This window comes from Portunus trituberculatus, chromosome 32, assembly GCF_017591435.1.
Source record: "Portunus trituberculatus isolate SZX2019 chromosome 32, ASM1759143v1, whole genome shotgun sequence".
In the NCBI taxonomy this organism is placed as follows: domain Eukaryota; kingdom Metazoa; phylum Arthropoda; class Malacostraca; order Decapoda; family Portunidae; genus Portunus; species Portunus trituberculatus.
The window spans coordinates 1,781,956-1,796,572 of record NC_059286.1 but is presented as its reverse complement, the minus strand read 5'-3'; the positions used below and the strand labels follow the sequence as shown (position 1 = coordinate 1,796,572).

Below are 14,617 nucleotides of genomic sequence, written 5' to 3'. Positions count from 1 at the left end.
TGTCAAATCCAGATCTGTGGTCATACATATTGGCAATTCACATAAAATGACACTGGTCAGGAAGAACTTGTCATACACTACATGAACCAAAACAAAACACGTGATCGGCAGTCTTGATCTTGACAAGGGCAAAACTCGCTGCGTTCTTTACAGTGTGATGTTGTTACTACTTGAGGTAAGACACACTTTCATACAGTTAAATTGTACTATCTTTTAACATTCTTACTTTGCATACATGTAAAAAAAAAAATTATGGTAAGAAAAAGAAAAAATATGATTATTAACCCCCTTCCCAGCAGCAAGGCAGATGAGTGAACTACCAAATAAAAAATTGTCTATATATATATATATATATATATATATATATATATATATATATATATATATATATATATATATATATATATATATAGAAGCTACCAACTTTCATCCATACATCTGTATATAGTTGTCCCACAAATGGGCACTCCTGATTGACATCTATAAATAGATTCTGCGGCAAATCTGAACAAACAATTGAATCTATATATAGACTCTGCCGCAAAACTGAGCAAGTGACATCTATATATAAACTCTGCTGCAAAACTGAACAAACAATTGAATCTCTATCTAAGTGTTGTTTGTGTTTGATCGGTAATAATGTATGTCAATATACTTGTATGAATGTTTTAGTTACTCACATCCAGGACTTCTGACTTGGATGTAATTTACTTCCACTTTTCTTTGTATTTTTTCATATACGTACTTGTTTTGTACCTATTCAGTTTTAGGCAACATTGCTGGCATGTGGTACAGTTCTTTCTCTTTTACATGATAGGCTAATGATAAAAAAAAAGTGTAATTAATGCAAAAATTTCCAGTATTTGCTTATATGCATAGCACATCCACCATAAAAAAAAGCACAACTGGTGACCGGCCTTGAGAGGCCATGTTGACCACTGTTTGGGTAGTTGAGATGACAAATAATGATTTATTTTCTGAATCTTGTTATTTGTAAGGAATCATCTATATATAGACCACTCTACAACTTATTGCAGGAAAATAAGAACAAGCGGTCTATATATAGATGATCTGACAAAAAGTCCCGTTTTCGAAACGTCCTCTGCCAGGAAGGGGTTAAGCCTGTAGTCTCTCACAGTCAGTGCTAACACCATATGCTAGGTACATGTTTACATCTCACAACAAGATTGGTACATTAGCTGCTAGCAAATATTAAAGTTTAAATAGGATCTAATAATAATGCAAATTCATGTGAGTCATCAAGTCAGGTGAAATCCTTTAATTCATATTCAGAGCTTAAATCTGCTCACTTACATATTGTTTTCATTTCAATGTTTGCCAAATTGGGTGTATATTATGATCCCATGCATCTTATGAGCCATCAAATACAGTAGCTTACCAATGGACAAGTTTGTGGGATAAAATATTAATGCAAAATATATGTTGATTGATTCCTTTGCTGTAAAATGTCATCCTAATTGTAATAATTTCAAAGAGAATTAACACAAAATATATTAATATAAGGGTTGAAGTGGAAAAAAAAATTATGTCACTGTAAAACACTTCATGATTGGTAGAAAGTTAAATAAAAGTGCTTAACACTTAAGTAATTTATAGAATGCTTTAATATTGACATCTTTACAGACAAAACATTATACCAAAAATTAATTTGACATTAATAAATCTTTTGCATTCAATCCCTTTAATTGGACTTCCATTTTCAGTGAAGTCATTGTCCAGGAGCTAACAAACTTGAGGTCACAGCTGAGCCATGTGCAGGCACTCACATCTACTGTGAGTGACCGCTTCAGTCAGCTTGTTGCAAATCACCGCAGGTTTCTCATGCTGACACAGATGTGTGGAGGAAACCAGGATGTGTCAACACAGGCACTGAGGGAGCGAATGGAGGACTTGGTGAACAATAAAGTTGATACTGAGAAATCGGTAAGTTGCTTTTATATTGCAGCATCCATGTAGTATGTAGACAGTCATTCATTTATGCTTCTGAAATACTTAATGTTACTTAACAAGCACCAGTTATCTGCCTTATATTAATTTGTTGCTTTATTACTTCCCTAATATATTGTGTACCATCCCTTTTTTTACTCTAGTAACAATCTTTTTAAGATTCTGAAGTTGGTCTGTGCAGCACAATCAAGCTTATTTATTTCTAAAATGAGATTGCAGTTTTCTTTTCCTCAGAGGCATGTTATGCAGTGCATGTCCAACACACTGACAAGCTTTAGCTTTCAAAGGAAAATTGAGCACTGTCTCACATATCCATTAGTTCAATAAATAGAGCATCAGTTATCCTTTTATCTCTCTCTCTCTCTCTCTCTCTCTCTCTCTCTCTCTCTCTCTCTCTCTCTCTCTCTCTCTCTCTCTCTCTCTCTCTCTCTCTCTCTCTCTCTCTCTCTCTCTCTCTCCACTCATTTTGCAGCACTCCTTTGTCTCCAGCCATGCTTCAGTGCTGAACTGTTATCGAACCAGTTTAATCAAAATTAATTCTTGTTTTATTATTTTCTTGTACTTAGATTTCACTTTATGTTGATTTGCAAAGTCTATTACTTTTGCTGTTTTCTTTCATAACTTTTAGTCATTTAGATGCATTTTCATAATCAGTACTTACCTGATGTTTTTTTGTGTGTGAGATAATCCTGGAGATATTTAGTAATCATATCTCTCTCTCTCTCTCTCTCTCTCTCTCTCTCTCTCTCTCTCTCTCTCTCTCTCTCTCTCTCTCTCTCTCTCTCTCTCTCTCTCTCTCTCTCTCTCTCTCTCTCTCTCTCTCTCTCTCTCTCTCTCTCTCTCTCTCTCTCTCTCTCTCTCTCTCTCTCTCTCTCTCATATGCACAGTTCCCTGCTCTACATTTCCCATTCTAGACACATTTATAATGCAGGGAAAACAGAGACACATTCTAGATTCCCAAAAGTTATAGTTTCCTTATTTAGTTTGCAAAGTGATATTGAATTTATCTTCCTATATTCAATACTTATTTTCTTTTAATTTTTTTCTTGAATTAAAGTAATAATTTGATGATGTTGCCTCCACAATGAGTGTTAGGTGATGAAGGTTACTGTTTGTGTCTTTGGTGTTACCCAGTTTGCTGATAGCAGTGAAGGAAAGGAAAGAGCATGTTTTCTTGTTTTTGTGCCTTTCCATGCATCCTTTATGGCACTTTCATATGAAATACTAATAACTTATTAAAAGATAATGCTGAAAATTACAAGCTTTTAATGTACTAAATAATCTACTCAAGTGCACTTTGCATGAGCTGGCAGTACAAGATTGCCTTGGCATGTCATTGACTGGCATTTTGCACCTTGAACAATGTTGGGTTGAAGACTACACTACCTCTCTCTTGAGAAGGTGTATCTCTCCCAGGGTCTGATGTCCTTCAGGGAGGAGGTGTGTACTCATGTACCAGATGTACCGCCTCATCAGCTTATTTTTATCTATCCTGGATTTTACTTTTATTTTTCCAGTCTTATGAACAATCCTTTCGAGAAAAGGACCAAAATATGGCATTCCTTTATAAAATTAAATCTAAGTCTATCAATCAATTAGATCACTTGCATTGTTCTCACGTATACACTCACCCAGGCTTGCGTAATGTGTGTTTCCAATATCCAGTTACTATTAAGATGTCAGGTACAGTTTTGCATAAAGAGAAAAGTTTTGTGATGAATAAATTCACATTCATCAAGGCATTAGAACATTTGTGCACAACCAGGAAAGACTTGCATGAAAACACCCTTTCTAGTAAAAATCTGTCTTAAATTTTGTCTTGACCCTCTCCTATGTCCTCCCTTTGTCACAAGTAGAGCTTTAGACACATTGGGTATTACATGGTTGTGGTAACCTCCCAGAACCACTCGCACCCTTGGTCGGGGAGGCTGGAGGAGCTGGTGCAGGGTGCAGGGGCGCAGGACAGGGTGGTGAGTCAAGCTGCATCTCTTAAGCACTTGAGCACAAATTTTTCTGTTTTCTGGTCATCATATTAAAAGTTAAGAGCTTGAAAAAAATATATTATTTTGATATAAGCACTTGCACTTTGAGATATTCATCAGTCTATTTGATAAAGCTCAAGATGTAAACTGTCAAAAAAAATACTTGTACACAACCAATTTTTGTGTTGATTCCATAGATGCTGCACATTAAATAAAATTGAAAAATTGCTATTATTCATATGCTCTAATAGCTCTGATGTGCAGCTACAATGCTTGATGATTATGGAAAGAGACCCTTTGCAATTTTTAGATTACTTGCCATGTGCCTTCCTCTGTGTTATTGTTCATTCATAACTTTCAATGCAACTCCAGGTAAGAGACTCTCTGAACGCCATAGTTCCTGTGGTGAACCAGCTGTTTGAAAGGGTGGTGACGGGAGCACAGCTGCGGCGACAGTGGCAGCAGGTCAGGAGTGATGCAGCATCTGTGGAGCGAGCACCAAACAAGGCAGCCACTCTAGTCAATAAACTGCGGGAATCTTGGCAGCACCTACTTAGAGACAGAGCTGCGAGAAGTATGTGGTTCTGTTAAGCAACATTAGGCAGTGAATATTCATTACAGCAAGGTTCAAATCATTTTATCACTTGATAATATTGTGTTAATTTCACATTTGTCAAATTAGTTATAAGTTACAGGGGATCCTCGCAATTCGATGGGGTTAGGGCGGTTTTACATCGGTCGAATCAGCATTTATTTGAATCGTTAAGCAATTTTTCCCATAGGATACTTAAGAATTAAGGGGGATAGGGACCAAACTGCAGCGTAGGCCCCCTCAAAACATCACTATAACCTCTAAAAACACTAACTAATACTAAATCAGTACTATTAAAGGCTTCATTTATATCTGCCTATTTTTCTTATTAAACACATTAGGGTGCTGTACAGTACATATTTGGAAATAAAAACACTTGCATGATGCAGCGGTCTCATGGTACTTGTCCCTGTTCTTCCAAATTGTTGATAGTGTTGATTTAGGGACACCCATTTGCACAGCAATGACACTGAGCTATACCTGCTCACACTTTCTTATGAGCTCAAGGTTATATTTTAAAAGCAGGAAATTGTGCTTCTTAGGGTAGGGGTTGGAGGTGGCTTTCCATCGTCTTAAGTTAGACGAAACGCATGTTTTCCTCTAGCTTCAATTTTTAGTCAAATTAAGATCTATGGTTTCTAATTAACACTTTTGTAATAAAATTAATTTTCTTGTTAATTGGAATGATGCTATAATCTCAAATCAATAGAATCTTGATATGTATATATATATATATATATATATATATATATATATATATATATATATATATATATATATATATATATATATATATATGGGTGGACAAAGGTGTCTGAAGAGTTTCTCATAGGGAGCATTAAAGGCCCAAAATAACAACGGTTTACTGGGAGGTGAAGGGGCCGCCATGCTTGTTTACAGTTGACAAACACGACAAAGGTGGAAGCGAGCTTGTGTGTGACGACCAATGTCAACAAAAGTTGTCAGTCTTCAAAGTTGACGCAAAAGTGCTAGTGTGACACTGTCTTAAGCGACGACACAGGGTAGCATCAGTTTACACTTCTGCCTGGCAGGTTTGCAGCGAATTTGACTGAGTGGGTGGCGCATGAGATATGAATGTCAAATTGGCGAGTCAGTCGGTCGAACTTCAAGGATTGGGTATTAATTAACCGAGTTCAAATTGGTGATAATTCAAAATGCGAATGATTGAGTCACGAGGATCCCCTGTATTTTATTTCCTCAAGAGTAATTTTGTAAATGTTTAATGATGTCAAATACAGATTGTGTGGCTCATTTGATTTATTTCAGATTGCATTACAATTTTTTTTCTTCACCCACAGCATTGACTTTCAATGATGAGCAGTTTCACTTGTTGGAGAAAATGAAAATTAAGGAAACAGCTAAAAGCTTGGAGACGCTGCTGGCCTCAGTCACTGCCACATTGCACTGTACCACTGACCACCTGGCAGACTGGTGCAAGTATGTTTTTTGTGTTCACCAGTATGCCTCACTAAAAAATTTATTGAAAAAAGCAGTTAAACATAGAGGTAACTCTCGATTTATGCAATAGATGCGTTCCAAGAGGCATCGTGTATGTAAAAATTTGCGTAAAACACATGTAATTCTCATAAGAAACAGTAGATAATAGGGGGGATGTTGGATGTGGTCCAAAAAAATACGTACAAAATACCCTATTTATTTGGCTAAATTAACATGTTTTTATTATTTACCATTCTAAATACTAGAAGTGTATTTAAAGTAAAGGGAAAAGCAAGAAATAATAAGAGAAGGCAAAAAATAATAAGAAAAAACAACAAAACAAAGAATACGTAAACACAACACTCACTGCGTCACTGCCTTCACCACTCACACCACAGTCAGTCACCATCTTCCTCTGAGCTTTACCACTTTATCAAAAATCCACTTATCAAAAATAACCCCACATGCAGAAGAAGATGAAGGACGTTTTGGGGTCATCTTGTTGAATTAAAGGCAGATTGAAGATTCCATCTGTACTCAGTGCTGGCAGACTGCAAATGAGGCACGAGAAGAGCGGAGCTCCCACCTATCAGCCAGCTGCGGAACTCTCTGGCACTCGGTTTGAAAATGCGGTTGGGCCAAATCGCGTATAAGCAAACTGATCGCGCAAATTAAATTAATTATATTTTTTTGATTGCGTTATAACAAAAACACATAAATCAAACACGCGTAAATCAAGTTACCTGTATTTGAAAATTGATCAAGTATTTTTTTTATTATTATTTCTTTTCTTTATTTTCAGAGTGGCAAAAGTCCAGCGAGTGCAGACTGAGATAGAACAGGCAGATCTAGAAAAGCACGAGGCACTTCTGTATTCCTTCCAAACTACACTTGGGGACACTGAGGAGAGCTATCACCTCACCCTTTCAGAGCTTCTAGCCACCATCAAGGACAGAAAGCTACAGGATGATGCCAGGCTGCAAATTGAGGTGAGTTATTTCTTATAAAAGTTGGGCATTTCTTATGGTGCTATTAGGCCATGACCATATTACCAGATTATGAGCTTATTTGCATGTTTTTGAGGAAGGCATGGAAATGATTTTATAATGGGGAAGCCAAAGAAATCATGTAAGTGCCCTTGCTTATGGCTAAGGCAGTCCTTAGTCACCTGATAGCAGGTCAGTGTAGTCTTCTGTGTGTATTCAGTAGTGGCTAAAGCCTTCCAACAACTTTGTGATCTAGTAATATTGCTAAACAAGTAAAAAAATCTTGGCTATCAAGAAACTGCCTCTCTTGTGAACACCACTTCAAGGCTTGATGCACACTGAAGCTCTATTGTCTCTCTCACTTTCCTTTCATTCACTCATACTTTTAGCAGTAGTTATCCAAGATATTTGAAGCTTGATGAGAAGGGATCACAAGTAGTGAAAAGGAGCATCACTTTGAACTTGGACTCTGTCTCTCCACTCTTCCCTTACATATTTTTTTTTCTGAAAAATGAACACCAAGATTACCAACCTTGTACAGATGCTCTCTAATTTTCCTTTCCTGAACAGTAACTAGAGCTGATTCCCCCTTTATTTTTCTTTGTTTCTTCCAGCTTATCCTGATATATTACGATCATATCTGAGTCAGTTCATCCAAGTAACGGTCATTGATGACCATTTATCACAGGCAGTTAGTCAGCATGCCTACACTTGGCAGAATCAAGAGTGGATGCACTAACCATATGAGTGTGCCATGAGAACAGAGTGGTTTGCATGACCTCAGCAGAAGTAAAGTGATTCCCTGGCCATGATGGGAGCTGTACTGGGCATCAGGTCTTCATATGTAACTCAGATGGAAGTTTTCCCCATTCAAGGTGTTTCAGTTTGCTATGAAATTGCACTTTTCCCTTCACACCCTGCTGAGTGAAAAGAAGTTAGAGTGATATCAGTTTACTGCAGTGAAAGATATTGTAGTTTTTTGTTTGAGACTGTGCTACTCACTTTAGATTATATTGACTTTTTTTTTATGGATTCTATGAAGACCAACATTTTATTGAAACCAAGTTTCAAATATTGGAAACTTTTCTGTAGTCAAGCCCAATTGATTAAGTGTACCCTGCAGTTTTTTACACAAGACAAGCTACATGATTTCACTTGAACAAGTGGCATAATTCTTTCAACAGCTTGACAGAATTTTTCTCCTCAGAATGATGAGGGCAGTGACAGCCGAACCTCTGCTAGGACAATAGACTCCAAGGACAGTAAAAAGTCAAGGAAAGACAGCATCAACAGAACCAGAGTTAGACTTTCGTATGTATATCAAGTGTTTGCTTTTAGTGTGTTGGAGCTAACCAGTAATTCAATTATTAGATATGCAAAGTTGAATAATACTATTTTACTTATTGCTTATGTTAATACTACTAATTCAGACTTACTTAGCTGGCTTGACTGGACTCCTAAACATTTCCAATGCACCACACTTCCCAATTTTTGCATGAACCCTTTTGAATGTCTAATGCATGAATCAACTAGTATATTGATTCATTCTACTTTCTTTTCAATTATTAATACTTACTATTAGTATATTGTAAAACAATATTGAGTCATTTAGACTCAACAAAAAAAGTTGTATAGAAGCTTATTTATTTATTTTTTTTTTTTTTATGTAAGAGAGGAACCAGGCAAGAGTAACAAAAATTGTAGTTAAAAAAGGCCCAAAGAGGTATCGGCCCTAAAAAGAGGATCAAATGAGTCAACCAAATATTTTGGACAGTTGTCTTTAAACCTCCCTTTCAAATGAGTTCAAATCATAGGAAGGTGGAAATACAGAAGCAGGCAAGGAGTTCGAGAGTTTACCAGAAAGAAGGATGAATTTAATTAAGAATACTTGTTAGCTCTTGTATTAGAAAGTACACAGAATAGAGGTGAGAGAAAGAAGAAAGTCTTGTGCAGTGAGGCCACAAGAGAATGGGAGGCATGTAGTTTTATAATATACAGTAAGTATCAGTGGGGGCTCATAGCTAAAATTAGTAGGGGTGCTGCTCAAAAAAATGTTTAGCCTTTGTTTTAATATTCTGTAAAAGAAAGGTATAAGAAAATTTATTCAAAAACTTGATAGAATCATTAAGAAGAAAATCATACATTTTTAATTATTATAATCTAAACTGTCACAGTTCAGTGTTGATCCATTCATTTGAAAGTTAAATTCATTCTTCTTGTTCTTATTTGTGTGAAAAGATGAATGATTTTCTCCTTGGTACGACATTTTTTTTAAGAACAGCACACTCGGAGTAAAAAATAGATACCACCTTCCACTAGCACACCAAGGTCGGCATTGCGGGAACACCCTCACATCCTTGCGAGCAGCCTCCTATGTGCACAGCTGCTCAAAGCAGCCAAATTCCATGATGCTGGAACTGTGATGTGTGCAGTTTCATAGAAAGATTTTTTTTAATTTTTTTCATAAACTGAGGGATGGCTACTGACATTAAGCTTAAGGATTATATATTGTACAAGTATAAAGAAAGAATTAAAGCGAAAATAATTATATTGAACATTATCGATAATATCAAGTAAAATAAGGGGTGCTGCAGTTCCACAGTGAGTATGCACAAGCCGCCATTGGTTGGTGTGAAAATATTGGTAGAAGATAGGACGAGGTAAACAACATTGCAGTGATGAGAAAGTGGCAGAAAAGTCAGTCAGAGGAGGGGAGTTGATGAGATGAAAAGCTTTTGATTCCACCCGATCTAATAAAATTGTGTGAGTGGAACCCCCAAACATGCAAAGAGTACTCCATACAAGGATGGATAAGGCTCTTGTACAAAGTTCGCAGTTGGAGGGACGAGAAAATCTGGTGGAGACGTCTCAGAACACCTAACTTCATAGAAGCTGTTTCAGCAAGAGACAAGATGTGAAGTTTCCAGTTTAGATTATAAGTAAAGAACTGATTGAGGATGTTCACTGTAGAGAAGGGAAACAGTTGAGTCATTGAAGGAGAGGGGTTAATTGTCTGGAAGGTTGTCTGGTTGATAGATAGAGGAATTGAATTTTTGAAGCATTGAAGAAATTAAATTTGCTCTACATCAGTCTTAAATTTTAGAGAGATCAGAAGCCAGACATTCTGTGGCTTCTCTGTGTAATTTGTTTACTTTCTGAAAGGTTGGTCACATCTATGAAAAGATTTACCACTTGAAGGGTTTTGTTGATAAGATATGGAAAAATACAGGGTGGTATCATCTGCGTAGGAGCGGAAAGATTAAGAAATTTGGGTTTAGAAGATCTTTTATGAATAATAGGAAGAATGTGTGACAGGAGAAATAACTCTGAGCAACATCACTGTTAATAGATTAAGGAGAATAATGATCTTCTACCACAGCAGCAATAGAATGATCAGAAAGAAAATGAGATGTAGTTGTAAAGAGAAGAAGAGAAGCCTTAGATTAGTGCTGGTATTTGCTTCTCCATCTTTTAAAAAGCTTCAAACATCTTGAAATCTGTTAAACCTATAGAGCTGTCAGCTTAACTTCAATCGTAGGTAAAATAATGGAATTAGTAACAGCAACCACAACTTAAAAAATCAGTCACAACATAGCTTCATGAAGAGAAAGTCTTATCTTTACAAAGCAGCAGATAATAAGAGATATTTATGACATCCTATACCTGGATTTTATGTAAGGCATTTGACAGGGTATCCCATTATAGGCTCTTGAGATAGGTTATGGCTCACAGGATAGAGGGAAAGGTATTAGGCTTGATAATATTATGGCTAGGCAATAGGTAACAATGAGTTATAATGAACAGTTCCAAATCTGAGTGAGGATCAAGTAATTAGTGGGGTGTCACAGAGAGCAGTTTTAGGGACTGGTTTTTTTAACCTCTTCACTTTGGGCAACAGAAGATGGCTCCTGGTGTCATATCCAGGCTGGGTGGAGGTGGGAAGATACTTGACCCAGAGGCAGTTCTCTCTCTCTCTCTCTCTCTCTCTCTCTCTCTCTCTCTCTCTCTCTCTCTCTCTCTCTCTCTCTCTAGAAGTAATGATGATGGTAAGTGATTTTTCATAATAGGGACGTACAATAAGAAATAAGCTAATGCAAATTTTAGAGAAAAAATTATAGCCTGCCTTCTCCAGGCCATTTTCTGAAGATGACAAACAAGAGAAAACATTAATTTATATGGTAAACTAATATATTGATAAAAAAAAAATCAAATTATTTCCAGCATGGCACATCAATACTTATTCTGATATAAAAGAATCATACACCATTGTAATAATGATGAAAGTCAAATATACCATCGTATCAAATATGACCTGCATTCTTAAAGATCTCATATGGGTTCCGGGAAAAAAAAACACACCATCTTAGCTTAGGGAGGCAGTAGAGTGGTGGATGAGGTGGTAAGCGTGGGATCGGGCAGATGTCCATGCGTAGGTTCAAATCCAACCAAGTACAACCTTGATACTTTGCCATTTGTTGAGTGGTTTAAAGTTACCTGCATGTCACCATGATACCCAGGTTGTAGGTGGTTACACCAAAGATGCACTTGGGTGGTGATATGGGCCCTAATATGGGTACCACTATAAATAAAATTGCCTGTGCCACTAATAGGTGGAAGCTTAACAGCACTTCCAAAACTCTTCAAGTTACCTACAGGTGCTGTAGGCCAGGACAAGAGAAAAAAAAAAAAAACTATGATGCAATATGCACGTCATCGGACATGTCACCAGCACCACATTGACGCAAAATACATGTCATTGTGTTGATGGGGTTAATGTATATTTATGACATGGATAGTGGTATTTGTAGCAAAGTTAACAAATTTCTGGATGACACAAAGAAAAGTAGGTTAATTAGATCAGATTTTTATGCTGTCACCTTGCAGGCAGATTTGGATAAGATCAAGAATTGGACAGACAGATGGCAAATACAGTTTAATATTAACAAATGCAAAGTGCTTATCTTAGAGAGAGAGAACCTACACACAATAAGTACACATTATACCATGAAGTTATGAGACAGATTCAGGAGTTATAGTTATCTGATCTGACTAGGTAAGAAGTAAGGCAAATAGGGATAATATTGATTTTTAGAAGTGTTAAAAACAGGTGTTGGTCAGACTCGTCTAGATTATGCTATACAGCTCTGGTCCCCTCCCCCCTCCTCCACATTATTAGAATCAGTACCAAAGATTATGACTTGAAAAGGATGCAATTAGAAGGATATAGGTCTATTAGAATCAGTACCAAAGATTATGACTTGAAGGATGCAGGTGATGAGCATATTCTATACAAAACAAGACTGAAGCTGTAAAATTTGCATTCCTTAGAGTCACATAGGTTAGGTAGTGACCTCATAGAACTCTTTAGGTGGTACAAAGGTTATAACAAAACGGACATAAGTAAAATATTTAGGATCAGTAATTAGGATACAACCAAAAATAATGCGTTTGAGGTTCAAAAATTTATGTTTAAAAAAAAGATGGGAAGGAACTGTTTCCCTAATACAGTTGTAGATGTATGAAACAGACTTAGTAATCAGATAGTTCGTGATAAGTTAGTAACCTTAAAGGAAGATTAAACAGATATATGAATGAAGATGATAGATGGAAATAGTGTGTGTCTCATACAGGGACTGCCAGGTGTAGGCCTGATGGTCCCTTGTCACTTCCCTTATTTTCTTATATTTTCTTGTGTTAAAAAGTGTATAATTCAAAGTATTTTAAATTATTTATCATCAGACTTGCTTGCTTTATTATTGAAGTAGTTCTTTTGTTAAGCAGCATGAATTCACTAAACTACATATTACAGTAATCTGTATACTAAATTTTTACCCTTTTAATCAGATAGTGTTCTGAGATATTTCACAAGTCATCATTACTTAACCACTCTTGATCTGCAGTGTTGTAATTATTGTACACTTTATTTTTGTTGTACTAAGAAGGCAGTGGCATCCTTCATTCTTCTTTGTACACACCCCAAAAATTATGTGAACTCTGTTAGCACTAAGTATTGTGAAATATATGAACGAAGAATTTAACAACTTGTCTTGAAGGTACGAGTGGTACATTTCAGCACAGATCATTCAAGCATAGGAAGTCATTAATATAGCAATCAATATACACTATATTCTGAGCATCATAGCATCAGAACTATTAGGCATACCAACTATTAATTAATCCCCTTCACTTTCATGACCAAATATTTATTAACTTTTGGTCAGTGTATTAAGCCCACCAAACCAATCCAGTGTTAATTTAACTCAGGATAACTCAAATCCTGATCTCAGTGATTCAATGGATCTTTTTTTCTCAAGATTGCAGGAGATGTGTGAGGCTCAGGAGGAGGTGATGAGGTTGCTCCAGGAGAATGGAACTATAATCAAGAGGTTTCAGCGCCTCACAGCCCTAACCCAGTCCAGCTCTGATGAAGGATAGCTATATATCAACAGATTTTGCAGGTCAAACACTCAGACATACATTTTATAATTTTATATGAATGGAAATAAGTAAGCTTTCAGTAGAAAAGAGGCCTTGCTATGTACAAACTTCCTACAATCAGCAAAACAACCATTTGGTCCATTCATTCATAGCTTCCAACTGGATCATCAACCAGACTGGTTCCTGCAGAATGTACACATTTGCTTTTACCTCTCTTCTCTAAGAGATTCACTAGTAATAGTCAAAATCATTAAGTTAAGACATGAATTGAGTTTTAGATTATTTTTTTTTTTTTTTTGTTTTATGGTGTTTTTCATGTAATTATCATGAATAATAGTATATAATAAGTTCTAATCATGAGTTTGCTAATGAGCTGTAGATAAAGGAAAAAGAGAGGTGGTAAGCAGCTGGTGCCAAGCTATACTCCTAAGACAACAGGGTCATCATAGAACAAACAACCAACCATTATTGTTTTTCACATACAGCTATGGCTAAAAATTGCTTATCAACTATTATTCTCATTATCTAAAATCTTTCAACATTATCATATTTAAGAGAACTTTATTTAATTATCATAACATTTAGAAAAGATACATCATAGAACAAAAAGCAATATAAATATTTTGTACTGCAGGCATGACAAACTCTCACCATTTATATAGATTGTTTACTTAGTTCTCTTGCAGATTCATAATTAGCTTTTTATTGTTTTGTGATTCTTAAGAAATCGAGAAAGTATTCCACAAAATAGGAAAGGATCATCTAAGCAAGATGCAGGGGAAGAGTCTTTCCAATACAGCAATTGGTGAGAGGTTACAGAAATGGTTGAGTATCCAATTGCATCCTGTGAATAAATCAGCTAAATTTTCCCTACTGAGATGCACTTAAATTACTAAGCAGTCTGTTTGTGCGACTCCTGTCACTTCACTTACATTAACTTTCGTAGTCTCCCTTAGAGGTGGTGATGGACTGATAAATTACAAGTTGTGTGCCTATTCAAAGTAAAAATCCTGAAGGCCACCACTAAGGATTTCCAAGTCTCTCTCTCTCTCTAAATAATATATATATATATATATATATATATATATATATATATATATATATATATATATATATATATATATATATATATATATATATATATATATATGCAGGGAAATCACCGTAGAAATCTTCATTCCTCCTGCTTTATT

General features: G+C 36.0%; 1 protein-coding gene across 1 annotated transcript in view; it reads left to right on the top strand.

Moving 5' to 3' along the window:
- LOC123511842 (inhibitor of nuclear factor kappa-B kinase subunit epsilon-like) overlaps positions 1 to 13,994 on the top strand; it is a 47,430-nt gene extending 33,436 nt beyond the window's left edge. The window contains exons 12-18 of the mRNA XM_045267894.1: positions 1,725 to 1,944; positions 3,870 to 3,938; positions 4,323 to 4,524; positions 5,862 to 6,000; positions 6,803 to 6,989; positions 8,194 to 8,297; positions 13,301 to 13,994. Of these exons, the coding sequence (XP_045123829.1) occupies positions 1,725 to 1,944; positions 3,870 to 3,938; positions 4,323 to 4,524; positions 5,862 to 6,000; positions 6,803 to 6,989; positions 8,194 to 8,297; positions 13,301 to 13,421 (1,042 nt within the window). The 3' untranslated portion in view covers positions 13,422 to 13,994. The remainder of the gene's footprint in view (positions 1 to 1,724; positions 1,945 to 3,869; positions 3,939 to 4,322; positions 4,525 to 5,861; positions 6,001 to 6,802; positions 6,990 to 8,193; positions 8,298 to 13,300) is intronic.
- Positions 13,995 to 14,617: the final 623 nt, after the last annotated feature.